This window comes from Malus domestica, chromosome 10, assembly GCF_042453785.1.
Source record: "Malus domestica chromosome 10, GDT2T_hap1".
Lineage (NCBI taxonomy): Eukaryota > Viridiplantae > Streptophyta > Magnoliopsida > Rosales > Rosaceae > Malus > Malus domestica.
Genome location: NC_091670.1, coordinates 29,030,960 through 29,057,983, shown reverse-complemented (window position 1 = coordinate 29,057,983; position 27,024 = coordinate 29,030,960). Strand labels below are relative to the sequence as shown.

Below are 27,024 nucleotides of genomic sequence, written 5' to 3'. Positions count from 1 at the left end.
CTCAAACTTCATAGCTTTTGATTTAATGGGGATACCAAGATGATATTGTTTCCAACATCTCACGCATCATGATATAACTTTACCACATCACTACTCCTAATAAGTTTGACAAACTACCACTTTAGCGTTTCAGTTTCACGTAATTCAATCAAGATCCACAATGTTTGAGGAAAAAAGATTAGACAAAATGCCCACTAACCCACATGTGCACTCATAAAAAAGAATCAATTCAACTTGGTTTCCAAGTCAAGAAATGGAGATTGCATATTATTCGGTTTATGAGATGGGACTTGGGAGTACTTCCTTCTTACTTCTCTCTGACTCCAACAACTTGCACGTGTAATTTGAATCGTTTTTTATGCTTCATGCCTTCAAAGTTCAAACACAAACAGATGTACAAGAACCAAATCCATTCAAATTTGAAAGTAAAGACGACAAATTACAAATTAAATTTCTTCCCTTTTGCCTTTTTGTGTCTTTTGCTTTTTCAGCAAACCTTCTATAATTCTTATCAACCTTCAATATTTTCCAATACCGATAATTTGGAAGTAATCTTTGTTTCCGGATTTCGAATCACAAACGAAACAACAGAGTGCGAAAACTCGAACTCGGAATTTACTCTTTTTTTCAAGTGTGTGTTCAAATTTTTCTTGTATTCATGATCTTAATTTTGTGTTTAACGTTCTTTTGCTTGTTTTGAATTCTGGAAGTGTATCCGAAGGTGAAGGTGAGGCTACATGATCAACAAGAAGATCAGTTTTCTCCACAAGATGATCACAGAAAGTTGCTGTTGGCAAACATCCATGCAGGTGTAATTTCCAGGTTTTTCAAGAACGAATACAAGTTACGTAGAAGATATTCTCGACGGATATTAAAACCATGCATATCGAAATTCAATTTATAAATAGTTGAACTACGATATAATTTCCATTACTTCTCGAGAATTATTAAGTTGATTTAAGCAAAAAAATATGTATTCGTATAGGACGATACCTAAGTTTCATACGTATATTTCGCAGCGAAGGAGATTAAAAGTTGTTCTTCACCATTGCTTGCCAGATTAACCATGGAGGCTTATGCACCTAAGCTACCCAGACAATCAATTTCTTCATCCAAAGGTTGAGCTTTAGCTTTAAAAAATTTACCCTTCTGGTTATTACCATCTAAATTTATCTGTACTTGTTAATGACAATAGAGAACAGCAAAAATCTTGGCAAGGCTACAACACCAGATGCTAAAGCTTGCTTAGTCCTCCGTCCTCGCGCCGTGTTATCGAGTCCTGGTAATTGATCTTCTGAGATTCTTCTTTCATCAGAATTTGTATATTTCACGCAAAGGATCGAGGTTTTTTATTTTTCGATTTTTTGGTTTTCAGAAAATGATGGGATGATTGGAAGCATAAACAAGATAGTCGATCGTAAGAACTCACCGGCTATCAAAGTGCAAAACCCTAATACTGCTACCAGTTCTGCACAAAGGCTCCATCAAGAAGCCAAGAAAGCTCCAAGTCAGGCGAAGAAGAAGGCAACTGCAACTGCAAGGCCTATGGCTATGAACACGAACAAAGGCTCCAATATTAAAACATTATTTAACAGTAATAATGGCGATGTGAAAAGTAAGTTTCAGAAACCCTTGGTGGGAAAACAGCATGCAAGTCTTGGAACGTGGAAACCAAGTTTCACTTCAAGTTAAATTTTGGTGTGCTAAATGATTTGTTTCTTTCATCATTTGAGCTTTGTTAAGGTGTGATGTATTTCACTTGTGAGAATTTATATATCCAGTTCTTCTCTTATTCTGCTATTGTAAGTCGATAAACGTAAATTTGTCATTTGGATTTTAGATTTTAACTTTCGAGCTTTGTCCAACGTACAAAGACAAGACACTATTAAACTTATTGGAAATGATACAATTATTTGTTTCTTGAGAAAAGGAAAAACATGGCTTCATTGGTGCGGAGATGGAGAGTGGAATTTTGGGTATAAAGAGAAAGTACGTAAAAAAACATGTTCGCGAAAAATGCTTTTAACTATTTTTAAAACACTTTGAAATAAGCCATTGTTCTCTTTCTTTCATTTGGTTAATTGGGCTAGTCTATCACAACAGGCCCAAACCTTGTATCCCCTATCTCCAAAATTGGGACGGCCCAAATCCAAAAAGACCTCCACGTCATTAAAAAAAGGAAACAAATAAAGAAAAGAAAAAGAAATAAAATAAAGAGTAAATTATAATTATGGTCTCTTAACTTTAACTAAATTGAAGTAATGGTCTCTCAACTAAAAATTCATTATCATTGGCCCCTCAACTTATCAAAATGTGCAGCTATGGTCCCTCAATTGAAAATCCATTACCATTGGTCCTCCAATTTTAATTCAACTAGAGAAAGAGTCTTTTAACTTTAACCCAATTGTAGCAATGATCATTCCAACATAACTCGTTTTGACAAATTTTTTGACGTAGTTGACGAAAAGAACCATAATTACACACTTTGATGAATTGAGGGACCCTAATTGTATAAATGGTCATTCGAACATAACTTATTTTAACAAAATTTTGATGAAATTAATAAAAATGACTATAGCTACACATTTTGATAAATTAAGGAACCAATAATAATTAATTTTTAATTAAGAAATCATTATTTTAATTTGATTAAAATTGATGAACCATTGCTATCATTTCTCTAAAATAAAATCTAAGACCCTTCAAGTTGCCGTCTCTCTTTTTCTGCTGCTTCTCGTTTTACCACCAAAATTTATGTTTACTGAAAGGGCTTTAAATCTCTCTCTCTCTCTCTCTCTCTCTCCATATCTTCCTCGAAGCTCAGTTCCAGAACTCTCTTCAAAACGCCGCCGTATCTTTCCCTCAGGTACCTCTCTCTTCTTCCCAACCCTTTCGTTTCCGTTTCCGTTTCCGTTTCTTACTGCTATGTATTTCAATTAGGGTTTATCTTATCCTACCAAACCCTAGGCTTTTTGCTTGTTAGGTTGTTCTTTGTTGTTTTAATTTGACTGCGAATTGTTTAATTTTCAATGAGAGTTGTTTTCCCTGCTGGTTTTAGTTCTGTTAGTATTCAGATTGGACATGTAATATGCAGAAACTTAGGTGCAGTTTTGTTTGATTATTTAAAAATTTGGAGTTTCGACATTTAAATTAAACTGGTAGAAATTGCACCCAGATGTAATGATGAATAGTTGAAAACTCATCAGAATTTTATCGAACCCGCATTTTTATTGATTCGTTACTAGTGTCTGCGATGATTTGAATACATTTGTCCTGAAAGGGTTATTTACACGGCTGATCTGTCAAATAGTGGCCGAGCTGTGGTTTTGATGGCGAATTAGTTGTCGTAATTCTGTTTTATTAGTTCGACACTAATTACAGTACATTTTTACACTACATATTATGAATTTAAAGATTAACCAGTTTCTCTACTAAAGCATGTCATAATGTGTTTGTAAGAACTATTTTGTTAGTTGAATATATGTGTGATGGATGTTTGAGGACGTTAGTCAATGTGCATCCGTGTCTGATCCGTTTTTTAGAGGCTTGTACTTGACTTCATTCCTACTGTTCCATGATAACAGCTCTAGTAGTATCCAGAGGTTACAATGTTGCCAAAACAAATAGTTAGAACATTCTACTCTCCTTTTTTTAAGTGGTTAGTTCTTAATTACTATATGTTTTGGATTGCATACCTAATTGTAAGTGGGACCCCGTCTCGCTCCTCTCAATTGGCTGTAGTGCTTATAAGTTTATTGTTTATATTCTTGCAGTTGGTACTATAGGAAGGCAAAAATTTGATCGTCAAGTATGGCAGACAGTGAGACAGTTGTTGCTCAAACATCTGCAGTGATGGGGTATACATCAGCAGGATATACTTCAACGGGGTATGCTGATGCCAGCTCAAATATTGCTACTGATACGGGTGCATTGCATTCTGAGGCTACCCCAGAGTTTTCTAATACACCTGGCGGTTCTAACATAGGTGATGGAAATGCATATTCTGCGGATCCCAATTCTCTCATGCAAGAAACACAAAGTTACACAGCATATGAAACCAAACCAGCTGTTGGAGTGACAGATGCTAGTGGGAATGTTGTTAGTAATGAAAATGACGCCTTGGAGTCATCTCAAGTTGCTAGTTATGATTCTTCTATGAATGGTGTTATTGCTTCTGGAGTGGGAACTGTTTCATCAGTTGATAATGGAAATGCCGAACCTCTTGATCCACAACAATTTGGGGATGCTTCTGGTATGTTCTCTTGCATGTTTTCTGGGTGAGATTACCGGTGACTTTTGTTTAGCCACATGAAACCTATACCTTTCAGTAATTGATCTGAAAGTTAGCGTGTGATTATGTAACAGTAGTTTGTTAACCAAACCTCGTATTCTTGTATTAATTGAACATTTATTAAGGAAGTGTTTAGTAAAAGATATGCACTCATCTTGTAAGCATATCTGGAGAGATTTCTAACCATGACAAAATTATCTTGTTGCTGTCATGGGAGTGGGATTTAAAATGTGGTAAATATCCTGTTTCTGGTATATCCATAAGTTGTCAGTGAGCCAATAGAGACAGTACTATTTGCGGATAAAATTCTGAACTTGTCATCAGATGCTTTAAGGTTTCAGTAAATACATGATGATGCTTGTCCTGTCAGATAGTAACTGTACCCTCAGGAACAGGTTGTTTTGTTCATTATGTTCCTTTAACGAATCTGCCATTTTTCAAAACACGGGGATATTAAATATTGGGATTCCAATAGGGAGTTTGTAGTTATATCTTCTAATCTTCATCTGTTTGCTATTTTGTTCTTCCTTCTAGATTATGGGTCTGGACTCTGGAGTTACTTCATTTATCAGTTTACATGTTTTCATATATTTATTTCTTTCGTTTCTTTTATTGCAGCCATGTCTGTCGAAGAAGATAGACTGTGGAACATTGTGAGGGCTAATTCCTTGGATTTCAATGCCTGGACTGCTTTAATTGAAGAGACAGAGAAGATTGCACAGGTATGTTAGCTGGATTTTTGAGTTATTAGATTAATCTTTTGGGTGAGTGTGAATCATCTGAGGTTGCAAAAGATAAGGTTTTGGCCGAGAAATTGTTGTTATTTAAGTATGATTCATATGAGGTTGCAAAACTGTGAACTTTCTGTACCTTGTATATGTTCTTAGATATTTCTTTGATGGTCAGCTGCCTTAGCATACCATGGTGCTCCCATGGTTTGCATTAGTGGGTAAATATGAAAGTAGCTAATTTTTGAAATAGCTGTAGTTTATCTGTATAATCTTAGATATTAGTTTTATTTTATTTTATGAGGCATAAAAAGATAGAAGCTAAGTTTTAGTAATAGTTCTTCTGACCGAGAAATTAAATTGATAGTAGTAGTATCAATTGGAAAATGAAATAATAGTAGTAGTAATAATAATTGTAGTGAGACGGTGAGGAAAGGAGGATTTCCAAATTAGTAAGTCTGCTCCTTTATATTATGGAAATGGTAATATGCAATAAATATTGTGGTTACTTAATCATATTGTTGTTCTTATAAGTGAAATCTTTACTTGGTGTTTGCAATCAAGTTGGTGTTTGCCACAACTCTTGCTGTCGGAATCTACTGACTATTTGAATATGATTCATACATTTATCAAGCAGTTCTTTTTTGAACTAACAAATTGCTCTGCATTTATATGCAGGATAACATATTGAAAATTCGGAAAGTTTATGATGCTTTTTTAGCAGAGTTTCCGTTATGTTATGGTTATTGGAAAAAGTATGCGGATCATGAGGCACGTCTAGGTTCTATCGATAAAGTTGTGGAGGTTTATGAACGTGCAGTTCAAGGTGTTACCTATTCAGTTGATATCTGGTTGCATTACTGCATTTTTGCTATAAGCACATATGGAGATCCAGACACTGTTAGAAGGTAATAGCTCTTCTTTTATGCATTGTTTGTGCTGGTCTTTGCTTTGGTAGTTCATGGTTGTATGGTTTCTCAGTTGCAACATACTGGTGTTCTTGTTTTCTAACGTCATTTCAGTATGATTCAACAGTGATTCCTCACATGTATTTCCAGAAAGGTTTGATGGGAATGCACTTTTGAAATGTTTTTCTGATGTGCAATCCCTTGGTTTTGAGGCTACAGTATGAGTGTAGTTTTTTTTAATTTTTAAACGTTCTAATTCCATTTTTGACCTCAAATGTATGTTCCACCTTACCATGAAGACCTGCATCTTAGTAACTTAGAAGTCAATGAATTATGGCTCTATTTAACTTTGACACTCTGAAGTGCATCATTATGCAAATTGCTGCCGGGAAGATCTCATCCAGTTAAGGGCTTAGATGGCCTCTATCACTGCTCCATTTGACGGACATAGTATGGTTTTTTTCAGGAAGGTAAATTCAGCGTTTAGAAGTGTCATATGGTGTTAGACTGAATTGTGCCGGTGTCTCCCTTTCATGGATGTGTTTATCTCAGCTGTATAACGTTTGTACTCATCTCATCACAATACTTCATGTTTATGGCATTTCAGGCTTTTTGAGCGAGGACTTGCTTATGTTGGAACAGATTACCTGTCCTTTACTCTGTGGGATAAGTATATAGAATATGAGTACATGCAGCAGGAGTGGGGCCGCCTTGCCATGATCTATTCACGAATATTAGAGAACCCAAATCAGCAACTGGATCGGTATTGGAACAGGTGTTCACCAGCTGCACATTCACATATTTGTTTAAATTTAATATTTTATTTTTTGGGGTTTTTTCCTTCTCTTTTTGGTTACAGTATTTGAGGTTTTCAGTTTATTCATTTACATCTTAGATTTGTATGGCATTGAAGATAATGTCAGCGGTGATTGTCTGTGCTTGTTGCTGTTTTTGAATTATTTACTTGGTAGGGCCGGGGACAAATGTATCACTGTGTGCTTGGCTAGTATCACAAGTAGCTTCTGGAAGTTTATGGAAGAGCTTATGAAAAGATTCACATTTGTTATACTCGTTTAAACTTCAAGTAGTTAATTGTCTTATTTTCGTTTGGGGCGCCGGGTTCCACTTTGTTGTCTTGGAATGCATGACTGTAGTTGATGGATGTGCTGTGCATGTGGGTAACCTGTAAATTCGAAGTGTTCATATATAGTACAAATATATTCTATTTGCCATCAAGCTAAGAATGCCCCTCATAATGTTTGGTTATAAGTATGTATTTGTGTCTGATTTGTGGTTCTCATAGAATTATACTAAATCTACAATATTGTATGTTTACATGCAATTTCTCTATGTGCATGAACACTTATGTGGATAGTGCATCTTTACTTGCATGGTATTGAAATTTGTTTGTATTATTCCTGGTGCCAACAGCTTTAAGGAGTTAGCTGGAAGTCGGCCACTCTCAGAATTGAGGACTGCTGAAGAAGCTGCAGCAGCAGGAGGTGCACATTCAGAGGGTATTGACAAAGTCAATGGGGAAGATGTTCAATCTGATGGTGCAGAACAATCTCCTAAACCTGTAAGTGCTGACTTAACAGAAGCCGAGGAGTTGGAGAAGTTTATCACCATTAGAGAAGAGGTGTATAAGAAAGCTAAAGAGTTCGATTCTAAGATCATTAGTTTTGAAACAGCTATTAGGAGGCCCTACTTTCACGTGCGGCCTCTCAATTCTGTAGAGCTTGAAAATTGGACCAGTTACCTAGACTTTATAGAAAGGGAGGGCGACTTGAGCAAGGTATTTTCAGTGAATTTGATTTCATTTTTTTATTTATGGCTTGAAGTTTTTAGTTGCCCTGCTTGTTATACATTAACTCACAGCCGAGTAATATTTGCTGCACTATGCTTTATTGGCTAAATCGTTGGATGAAGCAACTTTTAAAACGGGAATTTGAACTGAGACTAAAGCATGGGCCTTCGATTTGGTTTCTTTGAGGCTAAGTATTTCAAACTCTCATTTGTCAGTGCACGTTCTAGGTTCATGATGTGTTAATAAATTTTATTGTTTTTAAAGTTCCAATGTTATGCATGCAGGTATCTTCTTATCTTCCTAACCATCTGTCTGTCAGGCAAGGAGGGTCCCTCCTTTCCTATTTGAGGGGCCTCTCTGTTCTACTAATGGAGTATTTCTTGGGCATATCTCCTTTGTGTTTTGTTTATCCATTCATTTCTTTTATGGTTAATGAATGCACCTTTTTTAATTAATTTTTATTTTGTTTTTGTGAAGGTTGTCAAGCTATATGAAAGGTGCCTAATTGCTTGTGCTAATTATCCTGAATACTGGATTCGATATGTTCTATGCATGGAGGCCAGTGGAAGTATGGATATTGCCAATAATGCTCTTGCACGTGCAACCCAGGTTTTTGTGAAGGTATTTCCTTGTATGCTATCAACTTAGACACGATTTTGTGGTGAATGAACTTCAATGATTCTTTATTTTGAAAGAGATAATGATGATAAAACTATGTCTTCCTTTTTTCTAACTAATCTTGTATCCTCGTAAATTGTAGTTTGTGGACTGAAAATGAATCAGTTAATGAATTAGTTTGCGTGGAGAATTGAGGTCCAATGTTGTGCATGCATTTATCAAGATTGGTCTAGAATGTTGTATATATTACCTGTCACAGCAGTCACAAACATGATTATGAACTTAGATTTTAAAGTATTGAAACTATTGTAGATTACCGACCATTGAACCCTCAAAGTGAGCTAGGCAGATACAGAATATGATCAAACAATCATCCATGGCATTTTCTTCTCTCTATCTTTGCCTTGTGTTATGTTTGTAAACCTTGCCTCTTCCAGTTGAAGATTAGGAAATTTCTTTTTCTTTTTTTACCCTACGTTAGATACAGAATTACAGATGCATAACAGAGACCTTTTTATGCGACAGTACTACCAGCCTTTCATACGGGATGCATTCGTTTTCCTTATATTGAAGTTAGTGATATATTATCATATGCTGATTTAGTTTAGTTATGTGTTGAACTGGAGATATCATAACTGAACAAATTTTGGGAACATGCCTTCTTTATGTTATCGTTCTGTTGAGTAACGTTTCTTTTTTCTGGTAATGTTGCATGTTTGACCTGTTTCTCTTGAAATTACAGAGACAACCGGAGATGCACCTTTTTGCTGCTCGATTCAAAGAGCAGAGTGGGGATATACCTGGTGCTCAAGCTGCCTATCAACTTGTACAATCTGAACTCTCGCCTGGTCTTCTTGAAGCAATCGTGAAGCATGCAAATATGGAACACCGTTTGGTAAGATGATGTAAACAAGTTGATCCATACCAGTTTCGTTACACATATTGCATGTTTAAACCTGGTCATTTCTTTAATTTTTTTTCATAGGGAAATGTGGAAGCTGCCTACTCTTTATACGAACAGGCCATTGCCATTGAAAAAGTAAAAGAGCATTCACAGATGTTACCCATGTTGTATGCTCAGTACTCTCGGTTCACTTACCTGGTAGGTTATTAGTTGATGTCTGTCTTTTATTTTGGTTTACTGTTGAAGTTTTAGCTTATTTTTATATTTCCCTATTCATTTTTTTACTTCTCTAGATTGGACCCTGTAGCATATATATGCTATTTTGATTAAATAATTTTTCATTTTTTTATGGTTAAAGCATGGGCTTTTTGTATTGATTTTTTTTTTTATAAAATAAAAGTCTTGTGGATCGTACTAGAGTTGTTTTTGGTGGTTCCTTTTATATTTTATGTGTATGTGTTTTTCCTCTGAAATATATCACCTATTACTTGCATTTTTCTTTTCAAAATCAGAACGTGAAATTGATGATGTGAAATTTCAACTGAACTAAATGTTTTGGAATTTTATTGCTTTTATTTTCTATTGTTCCTAGGTTTCTTTGAATGCGGAAAAAGCTAGAGAAATTTTAGATGGAGCACTCGAGCATATACAACTGTCAAGAGCATTTCTTGAGGTTCTCTCTCTCTCTCTCTCTCTCTCTCTCTCTCTCTCTGTATAGATAAACACACAAACACACACACACATGTATATTTTTCTCCTCTCTTGTAGCCAATGTCCTAATTTCTCCGTTTTCCTTTAATTTTCGCATGCAGTCCATGATGGTTTTCGAGACAATACAGCCACTGCCAAAGCGAATTGATCACATAGATTCATTGGTTGTGAAGTTCATAGAGCCCAGCTCAGAGAGCCCCAATTTTGCTAGCGTTGCAGACAGAGAAGAGCTATCTGGCATCTATTTGGAGGTATAGATTTTTTGTTTTCTTGTAAGATTAACATTTCACTTTTTCAGAGGTATGTATAGTGTTGCGTTGAATGATATTTGAGCGGACTCTCTCTCTCTCTCTCTCACACACACACATACACATTTAATTATTGAAAGGTGGAACTAGCACTAAAGTGCATGTTTATGTTCTGTCACTGGTGAAATATTTTAATGGTTCCCTGCGAAGGATGCTGCTCTTGAACAAGTTTGTGCTCCAAGTTAATTTTCATTTGTCCTTTTGGCCTTTTAAATGCCTGAATGTTCCGTTTCTTTCAGATTTTATTTTATTTTGGCTTCGTAGTTCTAACGTGCTAACAAATGATTTTGCAGTTTGTTAACCTCTTTGGAGATGCACAGTCTATCAAGAAGGCTGAGGATCGACATGCTAAGCTCTTCATACCTCATAGGAGCAGCACGTCAGAGTTGAAAAAACGTCAAGCTGAGGACTTTCTATCTTCAGATAAAGTGAAGCTAGCTAAAGCTTACTCTGGTGTTCCATCGCCCGCCCAGTCGATCATGGGAGCATATCCAAATGCACAGAGCCAATGGCCAGCTGGTTATGGTGCACAGCCTCAAGCTTGGCCACCAGCTACGCAAGCTACTCAGGGACAACAGTGGCCAGCTGGTTATACCCAACAGGTAGTTTTCTAACATGATTCATTTGATAGAGAAACCTTTCGTTGTTCAACGATTGAATTTTCACGTTCGCCCATTATTTTGAATCTTAAAAGTAGAATTGATTATCTGATTCGTTTGGTCAAATTTTGTTTCAATAGCCGTACAATGCATATGGTGGTTATGGAACTGCTGGCTACGCTAATCCACAAGCGCCCGTGGTGGCGCCACAAACTGCTGCTTACGGTGCTTATCCTTCTACGTATCCTGCTCAGGTATGTTACGTTGTCTTTCATTTATTCTGGTGTTTCGTGTAGTTTCCGAGAGCTGATAGTTTAGTTGCAATTTCAGCAGGCCGTCCCGCCACAAAGTTACGCGCATCCAACCGTGGCAGCAGTAGCACCGGCTCCGCAGCCTGCTTCAGTTCCTCAGGCGTATTATGGGAGTTACTACTGATGTGGCGGGAATAAGCCTGCATATTTTGCCTTTGCAACTTAATTTTCTCCTTTAGAAAACCGGACTGATTGACTGAGTTAGGTTTTTCGGAAACATTGGTTTGTAGCTGACAGATTTTTGGGGACACAGAGAGTGATCAGTTTAGTCGTTTTGGAAATTGTATTCGTGTATCGATCTTTAACATGATGGTTAGTTGTTTACTGTAAATTTAACTTGTCATCGTCGTCGGAATCGGAAGTCTCGGAATGCCGACATGGCTCAACCCTTTAAATTTATGTTAGATTGTATCATTGGAAGTTCATAATTCTTTTTTGTCAAAAGCAGTTCTAGTAAAAACGCTTGTATTAGGAGCACGTTGAAATTTTAAATTAAAATTCAAGTGTTTTCTAAAATAAGCACATTGCAATTGCTTATTTCATACGGCACTTTTAATTTTCTGGTCAAACACGATAAAAAAACATTTTGGTGATTTGAACATGTTTTTGAAAACACTTTCAAGTAAGTCCTAGTATGACGGAAATTTGAACATGTTTTTGAAAACACTTTCAAGTAAGTCCTAGTATGACGGAAAGAAGATAAAGTACTCACTATGTAGATTTCTCTATACGAATTAGGCAAATGATGATATTGATTGTTGATGTAAGTTACAATGAAGAACTAGACAAACAAGAACGAGATTGTCAACGCACGTGAGTCTTGTATTGTGGCCTACATTGCATCTACGCAATTTCTGATGCAACTCATGACTCACCTCATCAAAATTTTAGACAAATCAGGAATTGGACTGTCAATCCACATAAATCTTATAGTTATAGCTGAATTCACATGCATTTGTGCGTAACTTTTTGACGTAGCGCACAACTCATCTCGACAAAATTGAAACAAACAAAAAACTTCACTGTTGACCCACTTGAGTCTTATAGTTATTGCAGGACCCACATGCGTTTGGGCGCGGCTTCTTGACTCAGCACGCTACTCGTCGTCGTAAAATCCTGAAGGGGAATAGTTCTTTTTAACCTAATTGGGTAATTTTACTTACCTTATTTAGGTGGTACAAATTCAGTTGCCCAAACCCCATGTCCCTGTGTTTGGCAAAAACCATTGCAAACACATGACTTAACCCTAATTGGAAAAAACCACTCCATCTTTCCTCTATTGGCTTTTCAACTCGGCCTCACAAAATCAGGAAATTTAGCAAACCCCGACCAAAAGATCAAGTGGAGCGCATTTGATCACGCTCTCATCCACCACTACTTTCCCAAAACACCCCTTGCAAGGATCTTGGTGATCAATTTGATCCTACCCAATCAAATCGACGGATGAGATTCTGATTTTCGACGGTTGAGATCCTACCAAGGGGTGTATGGTTTAAGTTATCTTCTAATAGCTCTGAAAGTCACATTTAAGATTAACATGTAAGTTTGATACATTTTAAAATTTAATAGTTGTGAAAGTCATATTTTATAATAATTAAACTCATGAAATTCATATATTAAACCAAACAATCGACCCGCTTCTAATAAAAGTAGACCCATATATTCAACTTGCGAAAACCCGTCTTTGAATAATTTAGTGGGAAAACTAAGAAAATGTGATACAAGTAACAAATACTAGCAAATTGGCACGTTATAAAGGATTAGACATTTAAAACAAAATCGAAAGTCGAGAGGGTAAATCGAAGGAAGTTCATAAACTTGTGGGTGCCTACATAAATACTTGATATTTCCCCATTTTATATCTGTACGCAAAGCTTTGCTCGGGGTTGCGTTGAACGGCCGAGATTCGAAGCAATCGAACGGCCGTGATTTCCTGCCGCAAAACCCTTTAAAACTAGCGAATCGGAGGCTCACAAGGCAAAACCGGAAGCAAGCAGCAGAAGCAGAGCCCTCTGGGAGATACAAAGCCATTTTTGAGCTTCCGTTTACTTCCGGTCCTCGGCAAGCGAAGACGGGGACGAATCCCGAGGTGCCCTAAAACCTTTGGGTTTGGGGTTTCGGATTTGTAGTTGCTTCTCTCTGTGTGTGGATCTGCGTCCGATCAGAGTGTTGACGGGGACGACTGCGATTTAGGGTTTTGCAGAGTACAAGAAAAAGTCTTTCTCCGTCGCTGCATGCTTTTTTGCTGAGAGAGGAGGCAATGGCAAGTTCTAATCCGGGAGCTGTTCGTGCTGTTCAGGTCAAGATTCAATCTTTATACTATTTGCGGTGTGTGTTTATTTGTTGTGTGTATGTATAGGTGGATTTGTACTGTGTGTAATGGGTGGTTTGGGGGTTTTTGCAGGTGGGTTCTTACTTTGTGACCCAGTACTATCAGATTCTTCAAAAGCAACCTGATGTTGTTCATCAGTTCTACTCTGATGGAAGCTCCATGATTCGTGTCGATGGCGATTCCACGGAATCTGCTGCCGGTATACTGGTAATTGGTGTCTTCTTACTCTTACCGGCACGGAATTGAGTTTCTTGGTTCAGTTATTTTTATTTTTCTTTGGTCAATGATAAATCATCCTGTGTTTCTAGGAAATGATAGTCACTTTGCATTGGCTTGGTCCTTATTTTTTACTGTTTGGACCAAGAGGTGCGCCCCAGTTTGCTTTTAAAACTTACCTCTCTATTATTATGTTAAGCTACAATTAAATGTTTGTTGAAGTCTGAATATCAGGGATTGGAATGTTGTTTATTGACTTTCTCTGCATATGTACCGTTTGCTCCCTCTAGTGTCCCCGATGCTTTCCTTTAATCTTGGATAACTTAAGATTGTTGTTGTCTGTCATCATCGGTAAGATTGCAGATAAGTGGTAGTTGATGAGGTTCATCCCAATTACGAACCAACAACATATAAAAAAGTCACTTTAGATGTATAGAGTTGTTGGAATTGATTATCACCTTAAGATTAGTGTTATTGGTACCTTGCAGTGCTTTAAGTTGTGAGGGAAAATTTATATGTAACCCCTGCTTTATGTTGTGGTTTGTATGTTCATTATATAGATCCTCTCTCAAGTTGTGTTTGAATGTTTATGCACAACCTTCTACATTCATACACGTGTGTTTGCCATTTCAAATGACTCATTTGCATTCCTAGGTTGGATAGTTTTAGACCTTTGTGTTTTTTTTGTTCCCCTGTTATGTAATTAGCTCATTTGATGCCTTTTTTTTTTTTTTTTTTTTATATCTGTGCAGCAAATTCATTCACTCGTAGTGTCACTAGGTGTTACCTCAATTGAGATCCAGACAATCAATTCCAGCGATTCTTGGGATGGAGGTATTCTTGTGATGGTTAAAGGGTTTGTTAAAACAAGGGAATCAAGTGGAAGGAGGAAATTTGTCCAGACTTTCTTTCTGGCTCCCCAGGACAAAGGTTACTTTGTTCTCAATGATATGCTTCAGTTCATTGAGGATGAAGTTGTATTCCAACATCCTGAACCCATACAGTCAGAAGGCAGATTTGATATGCAACTAAATTCTTCTAGCCCCCTTCCAGAACCACCAGGTGCTAACATCTTTTAATTGTTATTTTGGATTTAATTTATTGAGTTATTCTCGGAATGGGGTTCTTATTTGTAGACATTGTCATTATAAATTTCAGAGTACTATGCCTTTGTGCATGTTAGGATTTTCATTATGTTTCTGCTTTCCTTAATTAGCGTTTGGCAGAAATGTTTGGTGAATCCAGGTCGAGGGTAATATTATTATATTACTATCAGAGGTGGGAAAAGCTCGTGTACATTACTGTGCTTTTTTGGTTGCTTTCTTTTTTTCTAGCTGTTAATTTTGGGAGGTATCCATGCATGTATTGTTATAGCGTTCTCCATATGCATCATTGGAAAGATGTTAAGGATTACTTTGCTGGAGAAAGTTGGTCTGTATGTATTGGCTATAACTCAGATTTTTTTCCCTGCAGTTTCTGACTATGTCTATGAGGAAGAATCCAGGGAGTACGTGAACTCCGTTGATGTAGAAGATGATCCAGTTGATAAGTATAGTCTCCCAGAGCAACAGGTGCAGCTTGATTTTGAGACTGAAGTGGTGGTGGAAGAAACTCCTGTGGAGGAGACATATTCGTCGTTTCAAAGTGTGGTAAACAATGTGCAAGACGCACCTGCTGCTGCTGTCGAGGAACCAGTGGGAGAGCCTCAAAAGAAAACTTATGCTTCTATAGTATGTGCCTAAACCGATTCCTACTACTGTTGTGTGAGCTTGTCTTTATGTCCTTGTCTGCGTCTTTGTGCATGTGAATTTTTCTTTTTTGCATCAGCTGGAAACTGCTTCGACTATACTGCAGTTGCGCAACAATCTGATATTCCGTTAGCTCTATTTTGTTGAATATGCTTTAGTAACACATGTTTTATTTTTTGTTGTATATGACCAAAAAAAATAGTTGCGGGTTGCTAAAGGACCGTCTGCACCAGCAGTAGCTCCACAACCTTATAATAGAAGTGCTCAAACTTCGTCAGAGTGGAATTACACACCTCAGCCCGCTGTTGAACAATCCAACTCTGCTCAGTCATTTGTGCCTGAGTCTGGGGCAGAAGCAACAGAGGAAGGTTATGCAGTGGAGGAAGAAGGTAGCTTTTGAGCCATATTTTACTCTATGACACCTGAATATGTTGCATTCGACCATATTATTAATTTAATAGATTATTTTGTTTTGTCAGAATGAAAATGATGCAATGACCATACTATTAATTTTTTGTATTTTAAGCATTTGTAAGTTGAACCTCATGTTAAATTATTGTTACAGGTGAACTTCTGAAATCTGTCTATGTAAGAAATTTGCCTCCTACGGTTACTGAAGATGAGATCGAGGAGGAGTTTAAAAACTTTGGTCAAATTAAACCTGATGGGGTCTTTGTTAGAGCTCGCAAGGTGAGTTTTTTTTTTCTCCTACAATTAATGCCAGTATCTTTGAACTGGATTGGAGCTGAAGTAGAAATTGGTGCATGCAGGAAATTGGAGTCTGCTACGCTTTTGTTGAATATGAAGACTTTGCCAGTGTTCACAATGCACTCAAGGTTTGATTTTATTTTATTTATTTTTTTGTGATTTAAGTTGTTGAGTTTTTGACTTTTGCTTCAAAATGCTCAAGGATTAAGGAAAATTTCCTGTTATTTGATTAAGTCCTCACAGTTCTCGTATGTGGTTATGCATCTACTGCGAATTCTTAGGGTATATTGCATTTGTCTTTGGGCATTGAATTATTTAGAGTTACCGTAGGCCTGGTTTGGTACTGAGGTGATTCTGAAAAAAGTTGGTAGCTTTTTTTGTGTTTGGTAAACATTTAGCTTCAACTTTTTTTCACAGTTTTGGGTGAAAAAAGCCAAAAACAAGAAGCTGCAAAACCAAGCTTTGAAAAACCGGCTTTTTTTCACATCTGTTTTACATAAAAGTTTATCAAACACTATAATACTGTTTTTTTTTTTTGAAAGCATTTTTACAAAAAAGTTTACCAAACACTCTACAGCTTTATTTCACAGCACAGCAAAAGCAGCTTTTTTTCAAAGCACAGCAATATCAAATCAGCCCTTACTCTTGCACTCTTGTCACCATTGATTATCTATCTGCCTGTGTATTTGCTTTGTTATATATGTTTTGGGTTGTATCTGTAATTTGTACTTTATACTTAAATGTGTGGGGTTTGGCGTTTTGATGTTTAAGGTCATTTAATTGCTGATGAATGGTTGAATTTTTCAGTGCAAAGTGTTAACTGGATTTCTTGTGGGATATGGTCAATTACTGGGCAATCTCTATGGAATTTGGTATCTAAAATTAAAGATTACTCCATTCTTTTCTGTTAATGTGGATTGATATGCTGTTGTATCTTCAGTCAGTTCCCTTTTCAGGAGGTTATGATGTCTTTGGGGCTTGGTGTCATTCTACAATGTAGTTTTGATTGTAGGGTTTTTATTTTGGAGTATATCTCTTGTATTGCTGGTCCATTGCTTGTTGTATTTTGCTGTTTAGCACATTTTAGTAAAATTTATCAATCTTCTACAAAAAGCATTATTTTTGTAAAGTGATCTGTATATATTGTGGATGGCCTAAAGTGTGTTTTTTCCCTGTAGGCATCTCCAATTCATTTAGCTGGAAGGCAAGTTTACATTGAGGAACGGAGACCAAACAGCGCTGGAGCAGCAGCTCGAGGAAGTATGTGCTTAATTTCATTTTTCTTTTCTTAACATCTTTGATTGGCAAAATTGTCAGACTTAGGCCTGCATGATGTAATTCTTAAATACTGTATCTGTTGGAAAAACTTGAGTGTTAAGGGGGTGTATCGGGGATGTTGTGTGGAGTCCTGAAGTGGCCCTTACGGCTGTGTTTGTCCTAATGTTGGTAGCTGCTGCAAGGAAGTGGTGTTGCCTTCATAAATCTTAGAAATTTTCTGTGTTAGAGATAGAGAACATGCTTTTTCCCAATCAGTCTCGGAATCAAATTTGCATTGCAATCTTCCTTCTTCTAAGATGTTGTTTAGATGTGCATTACTCTAATCTGTCAGTACGATGTGCATTACTAGTGTCAAGGTTTTTCATGGAACCAAATCATTTATGTTCATGAGCTTACTGAGTCTATTGGCATAGCCAGCATTTAGAATGTGATCTACCAAACTATTAAGCATCTATGCATCTGTTTTCATTAGAGAGAACATTTAATTTGCTCAACTTTTGGTCTTCTTACGTGGATTTTGAATTTTTCAACCAGGAGGAAGGGGCAGGGGCAGAGGAGGTTACCAAACTGAGGCCACAAGGGGGCGTTTTGGTGGCCGGAGTTCAGGCAGGGGTAGTTACCAGGATGGAGATTACAACAGACCGAGAGGCAATGGTTTCCATCAGCGTGGCACACGATAAGCCAGCAAGGACTTTAGTTCTGTGTCCATACGGGCAGAAAATCGAAGCAAAATTTACCTGGGGCGGTAGAAGGCTTTTCGAATGCAGAAGATTCCTAGATAGTTTCGTCAAATTGTATTTGTACTTTTTGAGTATCACATGAAAAGTTTATTTGAACTTCCGTCTCTGTTTACAGTTAACAAGTTTTCGTTCCCCTTGGATGGTTTTTATCATGCGATTCAAGCGGGGAATTTTGGGCATTTCAAGCCCCAGTTGTGAGGGAATGTGATAAGATATTTGTTTCCAGTTTCCCATATGAAGCTTTTCTGATTTCGTTGATATGTTTCTTGTGTTTCTGTGTTCTCGTCCCTTTGTTTCAAGGGCAATTATTCTGTTCTTTCGGGATATCGGATTTGCTTCCGTTCTCATTCCGAGTCCATCGTCGCCAACGGAAGAGGTAAAAACTGAGAGGACAACCATTCATCTCAGAAAAATGTTTATACATAGGTCATGAGCTTTCATGTTGGCAACCTAGTCACCATTACAAAGCTAGCAAACAATTTTAGGCACTTGCAGATGTCATGATTCCTTCGTGAAGATACGATGGCACGCAATGATTGTGCTCTGCATCGGCTTCGTCCTCGTCTTCCTCTACTTCCCAGAGAAAACTGGCATATGCTGCGTGGACATGGCTGAAATTGGAAAATGGCAAGTCATGTCAAAATTGGTGCCTTAAAATTCATTCCAGATTAAACTCTTCATCTGAAGACCGCACACAAGCTTTCTCCTCCTGCACACCTCTCTTTATTTTCGTCCCACGATTCTTCTTTTGTTTATTCAATACAAAGACAAGAGGAAGGCGTGCACGAGAAAAATGGCGTACATAAATAATTTCCGTTAATTTTTTGAGCTAAAATTCAAAGTACCTGTCTTGAGGTGCAGCTTGGACTGCTCGTTCATAGTAGCTCAAGGCTCTATCTTGGTCATGGTGGAACTCCCATATCAACTTAGCATATTGAGCCATAACTTCACCATCATTAGGATCTGCTAGGATGGCTCTAGAGTAGTACTCCTCTGCACCACGAAGATCTCTCTTGGTCTGAAAACAAACATTTGATGTCAGTATAAAAAAAGTCAAAAACACATTAGACGTGAGTTAGGTTGGTTGGCCGGAACAGTGTGTCCATCCTCTTAACCCGAGGTCAAATTGTCATCCCGTATATTAGAAAGTCGAAAACACTAAGTTATAGAAGCGGAGAAAGTTCACCTGATACAAATATTGAGCATAATTTCCAAGGAACAAAGGGCTTCCTGGATTTTCCTCAACCAGCTTCTTGTGATACTCCTCTGCCCCACGGTTGTCATCTCCTCCATCACTACCATAGCCATCCCAATTAACCTCTCCACCACCACGGCTACCGCTGCCACCACCACCAACCCCAAGCCCCTTTGCAAGATACATTTCTTGACTCGCAAGCTCTCTTTTTTCTTCAATCCCTGCACTCCATATTTTGTCCAAAAATTTCAAATCCTGAGTTAAGCTCACGTTCTTCCTCTTCTCCTCTAAACCAACATTTTTGCCTTCCGTTGCCACAACTCTCTCCGTATTCTCCTCACCAAACTCCTCTTCCTCATACTCCACGTCACTATCGTCCTCATCATCTTCATAACCTCCCGACTTATGCAACGAAAAAGACGGTATAGTTTCCAGCATCATGCACTTGGATCTTGCAGAGAACATGTTGGGTAGTTTTGAATCCAAGAACTGATCTTCGGTGTCACAAGAAGCATAGGCCAGTCCTTCCAAGTTCCCATCAGACTGAGCCCTTCGGAACCCGGTTAGCGAATGCCGGTCCAAATCGAGGGAGGAATGAGAGATTGGTGAGGAGTTGTGTGAGATGTTGAGAGATCCAGGTTGGTGGAATGAAAACTTGGTGGGAGTGTGTTGGTGGAAGGTGCTTGGTTTGGGATCAGAGTGATGATTGCTGATGATGTTAGGACTTTCTGAGACGTAGGATGTAAGGAGAGATCCAATTACAGGTGTTGATGAGCTCCTTAGCAACATGATTGAAAGTTTTTGCTGATGATTCTTTGCCTTCTGTTCTGATTCTGATGATGAAATTCTGTAAAAGTCAGCAACAATATAATATACACACACATGGTGGACTTGTATTATGAAGCTCAATTATTACAATATTCAGCCAAAATTTTAATATATTTAATTTTCATAGCTCATGGAGGGCATGTTCGGGAGTGCTTATGAAAGAGCTACAAGCTTTTATGTGAATCAAAAGTGTTTTTGGGTTGAAAAGCTTTTCTTGGGTTAAAAACACTTGATTTTTTACTAAGATTTCTACAATATCTTAATAAAAATGTTCATAACAAAAGTGTTTCTAGTGGAAGCACTTATTAGCATAACTGGATAACTGTTTCTTACAAAAATAGTCTCAAACAAACATACTTTCCAGTTACACATTGAAAGAAATAGAAGCTGAAGCTGTCATAATCCCAAAATATATATATATTTTACTTGAAAAACAATGAATCCTGAACAAAGAGAGAAGAAAAATTGGAAACTAAAGAATAAGAGTCCCATGAAGAAAACCTTTGAATTCAATCAGCTCTTTTCAGAAAAGTGAAATTGCAATGAGGAAGGAGAGAGAGGGAAGAAGCTGCATTACCACTTTTTGGGATATTCCAGTTCCAAACGCTTCCAGTGGTTCAAAGGACAAACAATTATTTTAATTATCTTTGAGTCTTATTTGGACACCCTTTCTTCTGATGTATAAAGGGGCGGTTGGAAACGTGTGTTCTTGATGAATTTGATATGCCTTTTCACTTGGAAAATAAAAATTTATGATAATATTTGCATGGTGGAGAACAGGTTGTTAAGTTTTGCTTGGTATTTGGCAGGCTGGAAAATGTGGAAGGTGATGAGAAATGAATAGTATACACTTCTCTCTCTCTCTCTCTCTCTCTCTCTCTCTCTCTCTCTCTCTCTCTCTCTCTCTCTCTCACCCACCTTTATCAGAAAAATCACATGACACTTGACATAAGCAAGTAGCATGTAAATGTGTCACAAGGCGCCAACGACCAACCGTTCTCATTGAGTTAACACATTGGTAACGTTTTGATACCATAATTCAAGATTTTTCTGCGCTTTGATTCTATACCATAAAAAAAATATGAGTTTTAAGTCTCAAACGATAGATACATGTGGCTTGTTTGTTACCCACCACATGATTGATTTACGAGGTGGGCGCCGTGAGGCTAAGTGTATCGGAGTATTTAATACTCTGCTATTCAAAGCATTTAGATGTATAAGAAATTTTTGCGATTTATGATATGATAGTTATTTAGAGATTTCCTAAGAGTTATTCATATTAAGGCCCTTCATGCTTACACAATTTATATTAAATCACTTTATAAAACTTTTATATTAAAAAAGCCCATTTTAACTTTTTAAAATGCAAAAACTAATTTAAGTGACATACAAACATTGTATAATTCTAGTAGGCTTTTTGTTCTTCTCAAATTTTAACCTTATAGTGTACACTTGTAATTACATACACTATGAGTTTGGTTTACTAATTTTATAATATGCTCTAGTATATATGATACAACGAAATTTTTCATCGTTAGATCCTTAATTAAGGATCCAACAACCGAGATTTAACAACTATAAATTCTGATCTTATAAGATGCACCATAGCATAATCGAGTGTTCCTGTTATTTTGTACACATTCATTCAAGTACGTAGTACAAAAGGTAGACAAAGTTCACATGAACTTTATTTTTTTGTTGTAAACTATATATATAAAGGGAGAATACAAAAAATGGTAAAGCTTTCATAATACTTAAATTATCTTTCTCCCATTAGGATTTCAAAAAATAAATAAATAAATAAACAAAATTCACAAAAAAATAAACTCTTGTAGTGAGAGTGTGGGTGATTATATTCATTATTTTTAAAATATATTTTACTAAAAAACAATAATATCTAAAATAAGTAAAAAAATAAAAATTTTAAACAACAAAAAAAAAGTCATTTTCACACGCGTTAGGGTGTGACAAGAGGATAATGTATTTAAACGTGCTTTTAGCAGAATGTGTCATAGGTAACTTAATCTATATGTATTATTTATGTCCTAAAAGTTTACTATTCTTATTGAAATAGAAATTTTAACATGAACACACTCTTAGACGAAAACTAAACATAATTATAATTTATATATTAGAGGTGGCACATTATACAATACAACCTTGTCGTGCACATTGATACAACAAGATCTTAAATTCTTATGGCTTTGCTATTATCTGTCCATATTTTGCATGTCATTAAATTAGGGAAATTGTGCACTGTATTTTTCTTTGTAAATATATAAAATTTTGAGTGCACGATTAATTTTTAGAATGTTAATAACAATTCTGTTAAAATAAAAGAAAAAAAAAGAAAAAACAGTTTTTTCTATACTTTTTAATTTTGTTAACCATACACAAGATTCTAAAAGTCATTAGTCGCTAGTCGGATGACGGGAAGGGGCCTAGGTGGTTTGTTTTTAATTTTAATTACATATATTATAACATATAATAAATGTCTACTTTGTGACCGAAAAGTCATGAGTTCGAGTTATGGAAACAGCCTCTTTGCAAAGCAAGTAGAAGGCTGCGTATGATAAACGTTCTTCTGCCAGATCCTCGCAAAGTGGGGAACCTTATTAGCTTGTGGTCATTTTTTTATTATTATATACATATAAATAAATGTCTACTTATACTTAAAAAAAACACTTAATTGTATTGTGATACGTCAATTGTAAAATAAAATATATATAGATTATAGGCTTAATTGTCAAGATGGTCCCTGTGTTTTACTCTATTGGCAGATTTAGTCTCTATGTCTTCAATTTGACCAAACTAGTCCCTATATTTACATCCGTTAGTCAATTCAAAACAATTCGTTAAAAGATAGTTAAAATTGACATGTCCTAAATTGCATAGTATTGAAGTCAATTGAACAAGCGACAATCTCTAAAAATAGGCATCGTATTTGTTTAGTGGGTGTACATAAAATTATGTTTTTATCCTCTCACGTACTTGACACATGTCAATCTTATCGATCATTCAACGGAATGTCATGAATAGGCTAACAAATGTAAACACATGGGCCAATTTGGCCAAATTAAAAACACAAGGACTGAATTGGCTGATAGAGTAAAACAAATGGACCATTTTTACATTTAAGCCTAGATTATAAAGTATTGGAACACATTGAAAATATGAAGAACAATCATATAATGATTGATCATTCAAGTATTTAACAAGTCTCTTACAATTTATTAAAAAAAAAAATTTATTTTTTGTCTAAGTGAAAATCACGGTCTATACAAATCTAAGCGCTGTATCTTAATTTTCAAACCCCTGTAATTAATCACGGCAATGGCTTATCCTAGGCAGGACTATTAGGAGTTAGAACAATGATTATACATTACATAGATGTATGTAGACGAATGAAATTATTGAGACTAGTTGGCCTGCCTTGCAGGAAAGCCAAGTTGACTATATCAACCAAACGAAGAGTCGTTGAAGTTGAAAACACATGTGGTTTGTCCTTGTTGTCCAGGTCACTTACAGCCGTTCGCACAGTGGCTGCCTGTCTGTTTTGTTTAGACTGGAAAATTACGATTGGACCGACACGACGTACATTCATAGTGACAAAAATCTTCTGAAGAATATTTCATTCCATGATGCGTTGTAGTTTCTTTTTCAAATGCATTTGATTTGAGCCTTGGGGCATTATAGTATTTGTCTTCTAAACATTTTTAATTGGAAATTATGTTTCTTCTCATTTGTAAGTGGAAGATTTTTATTTTTAAAATTTGTCACCAGTAACACGACTTCATCCTGTTTCTTTCATTTAGAGCATCTTCAATGCAATAACTTAGGTTTATATTTCTTTGGATCTCAAAAGGACGGTGGGTTAATATATTGAGATGAGGTATTCACACATCATTTTTTACTTTTCTCACACCCTTCTAATTTTAGACAGTTTAATCGAATAAATTGAAGAAGATCAAATAACAGAAATTAATAAGGGATGTGGGAGAAGTAAAAAGAAGTGTGTAGATAGCACACCCCAATATATTTTCGTTTGAGCCTTAAGATTTGAAGCTTTGCATTGGAGGAGTGGAGAAATCATTGGACTCAAAACTCATATTTAAGCTTTAACAATTTGGCTATGTGCATTGAAATGATTAGACTCATAAACTCAAATTCAAATAAGGATGACATTCATCACAATTTAATAAAAAAATTAGGGTTAATCTCAGTTTACTACCCTGAATTTTTATGGTTTTCAACATTTGGTACATAAAGTTTTTTTCATCCCAGAGTCATACATAAAGTTTTTTTCATCCCAGAGTCATACATCAAGTCTTAATTTTGGAACAGTTTCATACATCCGTTAAGTTTTCTGTTAGAACTTCTGTTAACTGCGTGGACAATAACTGAGCGCTACGTGTCAATATGGACCCACTTTAATATTAAAAATACAAAAAAAAAAAAGAAAAAGGCCAAGGCGTCACATAGCTTGGATCTAGGGTTCCACTTTGGATTTTGCTCTTTGTCTTAGCCTCTCTCACTCTCTCTCTCTCTCTCTCTCTCTCTCTCTCTCTCTCTCACGCCATTGAAGCCATCAGAATTTAGATTTCAAGCTCTCTCTCCCCCTCATATTACAAAAACCCTAATCCATGTGAATCCGATTTTAAAAGGAGACTAATTAACCCTTAATCTCAATCCTTAATCCGCCATGAATTTACATTGACAACCCAGAAAATCCCACCCCTCATTTCTCATTTTTCCAATCTCTGCAAATCTCCCAATTTGTAGAGAGAGAAAGAGAGAGGAGAGAGAAAGAGAGAAATGCCAAACATAGTTGTGAAGCTTTACAATGTGTTCTTCAAGTTCCTCTTGAAGCACCGTTTGCAGAACCGGATCCAAACCTAACCCGATGAGTTCAACCCGTTTGGTGTCACCTCCCGACCTGAAGAAACAATCGCTACCCCCAATATGATATTCAATGATGGCGTCGCCACCAAGGACATCCACATTGACCCCAACACTTCTCTCTTGATCTTAATCTTCCTCCCTGAGTTCACTCTCACTATTGGAAGAAGTTCCCTCTTAGTTGTAAAATTAAAGTTACTTAGCTGTAAAGTTAAAGTTATTGGAAGAAGTGTAAGGAGGTTGGCTGTTTACATCAGCTAAGGAGTGTAAGAAGGTTGCTGTCTTGTGTCCTTAATTCAAGGGATATCTGACAGATTGTGTCCTTAATTCAAGAGAGCTTTCTTAGCTGTAAAGTTAAAGTAGTTAGGCGTGTGTTATGGGAGGTCAGAAGGTTGTCTTCTACCTTGCCTATATAGTGTAACCATTTCTCTTGTATTTTTTTCACATTTTTGATAATATACAAAAACCTTCAAATTACAACATGGTATCAGAGCAGTAACCCTAACAGGTCTGTCTCTGTATATCCTTGTGTGTTAAAACTCTTTATCAACCTTTTACAATGGCTGAAGAGAGTCCAGTTATTCAGGAAGCAAAAAGCTCCCATGCTTCTCTGTCTTCCATCTTGTCTAATGTTGATGTAAACCCAAACCAACGTCTGAGTTCAGTGTTATTAAATGAATTTAATTATCTTCCATGGGAAAGAGCTGTAACACTTGCTCTGGGAGGACGATCGAAACTCGGTTATGTCAATGGAGCTATTCCTATTCCTGAAGTCTACTCATCAACGTATGATGCATGGCTCTGCAAAGATCAGCTTGTTGTGTCATGGTTGCTCAACTCTATGGAACGAAAGATTGCTGAGATCTTCAGCTATGCCGAATCTTCCATGCATCTCTGGAAAAATCTTAAAGAGATGTATGGAAACCAGAATAATGATGCTCGGGTTTTCCAACTCAAGAAAGACATTGCTGGGTTGTAACAGGAAGGGAAATCATTTGTACACCATCTTGGAATGTTGACAACAATGTGGAATGAACTCAATGTCTATCGCCCTCACACCATCGACGCTGAAGTGCTGTTGAAACGAGCCGAGGGAGATAAAATATTCCAACTATTGGCAAGCTTAAGTTCAGACTTTGAGGATCTTCGAAGTCACATTCTCATGAACGTGGATCTTCCTTCTTTTTCAAGCATTTGTGCTACTATTCAAAGGGAGGAAATTCGTAGAAAGGTGATGAACATGGAGGTGAAAAGTAACCTACTTGAAACTAGGGCTTATGCTTCAAATTATAAGTCTATTAAGGAAATGAGTTACAAAGGAAAGCGAGGGGATTTGAAGTGTAGCTACTGTAATAATGGTGGTCATTCAAGGGATAGGTGTTGGATCCTTCATCCAGAATTAAAACCTAAATTCTTGAGAGATCACAAGGCTCCCTTAAAGGCTGCGTATGGATCACCTCATAAAGCTAACCTCGCAGCCTCTGATCTTGTAGCTTCTGTCACCCTGGATGAGATGTTAAAATTCACTGCCAATCCTGTAACTCTAATCAATGAATTTTTCACCTTCATTCACAAGAAACAAGGAGTCAGAGATGGTGAAGAAGGTTCCTCAAATCAAACAGCTCTACTTGGGCATTTTGCAGGGTTTCTAGCTGAAAATAAGAACATTGCCTCTGAAGACATCCCAGGTATTTTGAAATCTTTTTCAACTACCCTCTTAGTTAGTAGTGCACATGATTATTGGATTGTAGATTCAGGTGCTTCTGATCACATGACGAATAAGGTTACAAACCTACATAATTTTGAAACAATATCCGCACCCTCTCATGTGTCAGTTGCCAATGGTAAGGGGGCTTCAGTTCTAGGAAAAGGGAAAATAAACTTGATGTCTAATA

At 36.8% G+C, this 27,024-nt stretch overlaps 5 protein-coding genes across 13 annotated transcripts; 4 read left to right on the top strand and 1 right to left on the bottom strand.

The window, feature by feature from the left end:
• Positions 1 to 289: 289 nt before the first annotated feature.
• On the top strand, positions 290 to 1,792 carry LOC103445473 (uncharacterized). 6 transcript variants are annotated; one of them, XM_017335063.3, is made up of 5 exons: positions 290 to 425; positions 711 to 809; positions 1,020 to 1,118; positions 1,196 to 1,282; positions 1,376 to 1,792. In XM_017335063.3, exons 1-5 carry the CDS (start codon positions 359 to 361, stop codon positions 1,690 to 1,692), a joined length of 669 nt encoding a protein of 222 aa, XP_017190552.3. In that variant the 5' UTR covers positions 290 to 358; the 3' UTR covers positions 1,693 to 1,792. The 6 variants fall into 6 exon arrangements, with proteins under 6 accessions (XP_017190552.3, XP_017190553.3, XP_008382716.3 ...); XM_017335064.3 differs by having other exon boundaries at positions 711 to 843; positions 1,060 to 1,118; XM_008384494.4 differs by having other exon boundaries at positions 324 to 592.
• A 920-nt stretch (positions 1,793 to 2,712) lies between these two features.
• On the top strand, positions 2,713 to 11,613 carry LOC103445474 (pre-mRNA-processing factor 39-1). Of its 3 annotated transcripts, none has more exons than XM_008384498.4 (14): positions 2,713 to 2,866; positions 3,774 to 4,252; positions 4,910 to 5,013; positions 5,698 to 5,927; positions 6,535 to 6,702; positions 7,359 to 7,722; positions 8,212 to 8,355; positions 9,095 to 9,247; positions 9,338 to 9,454; positions 9,849 to 9,929; positions 10,069 to 10,218; positions 10,569 to 10,877; positions 11,015 to 11,128; positions 11,208 to 11,613. In XM_008384498.4, exons 2-14 carry the CDS (start codon positions 3,811 to 3,813, stop codon positions 11,307 to 11,309), a joined length of 2,478 nt encoding a protein of 825 aa, XP_008382720.3. In that variant the 5' UTR covers positions 2,713 to 2,866; positions 3,774 to 3,810; the 3' UTR covers positions 11,310 to 11,613. The 3 variants fall into 3 exon arrangements, with proteins under 3 accessions (XP_008382720.3, XP_008382719.3, XP_028954811.2); XM_008384497.4 differs by having other exon boundaries at positions 11,205 to 11,613; XM_029098978.2 differs by lacking the exons at positions 2,713 to 2,866; positions 3,774 to 4,252; positions 4,910 to 5,013; positions 5,698 to 5,927 and adding an exon at positions 6,321 to 6,397 and having other exon boundaries at positions 11,205 to 11,613.
• A 1,353-nt stretch (positions 11,614 to 12,966) lies between these two features.
• LOC139188940 (nuclear transport factor 2-like) lies at positions 12,967 to 18,467 on the top strand. Its single transcript, XM_070807043.1, has 9 exons — positions 12,967 to 13,484; positions 13,590 to 13,724; positions 14,486 to 14,795; positions 15,207 to 15,463; positions 15,684 to 15,870; positions 16,047 to 16,171; positions 16,252 to 16,317; positions 17,368 to 17,449; positions 18,002 to 18,467. Exons 1-9 carry the CDS (start codon positions 13,446 to 13,448, stop codon positions 18,145 to 18,147), a joined length of 1,347 nt encoding a protein of 448 aa, XP_070663144.1. The 5' UTR covers positions 12,967 to 13,445; the 3' UTR covers positions 18,148 to 18,467.
• Positions 18,468 to 18,584: 117 nt separating this feature from the next.
• Positions 18,585 to 21,266, bottom strand: LOC139188941 (uncharacterized). Of its 2 annotated transcripts, none has more exons than XM_070807045.1 (4): positions 20,808 to 21,266; positions 19,394 to 20,249; positions 19,053 to 19,225; positions 18,585 to 18,818 (listed from the first exon to the last, which is right to left on the bottom strand). In XM_070807045.1, exons 2-4 carry the CDS (start codon positions 20,189 to 20,191, stop codon positions 18,689 to 18,691), a joined length of 1,101 nt encoding a protein of 366 aa, XP_070663146.1. In that variant the 5' UTR covers positions 20,192 to 20,249; positions 20,808 to 21,266; the 3' UTR covers positions 18,585 to 18,688. The 2 variants fall into 2 exon arrangements, with proteins under 2 accessions (XP_070663146.1, XP_070663145.1); XM_070807044.1 differs by having other exon boundaries at positions 19,394 to 20,235; positions 20,808 to 21,214.
• A 4,422-nt stretch (positions 21,267 to 25,688) lies between these two features.
• LOC114827438 (uncharacterized) lies at positions 25,689 to 26,108 on the top strand. Its single transcript, XM_070806318.1, has one exon. The coding sequence runs from the start codon at positions 25,689 to 25,691 to the stop codon at positions 26,106 to 26,108; it is 420 nt and encodes a 139-aa protein (XP_070662419.1).
• The last annotated feature ends 916 nt before the right edge of the window (positions 26,109 to 27,024 follow it).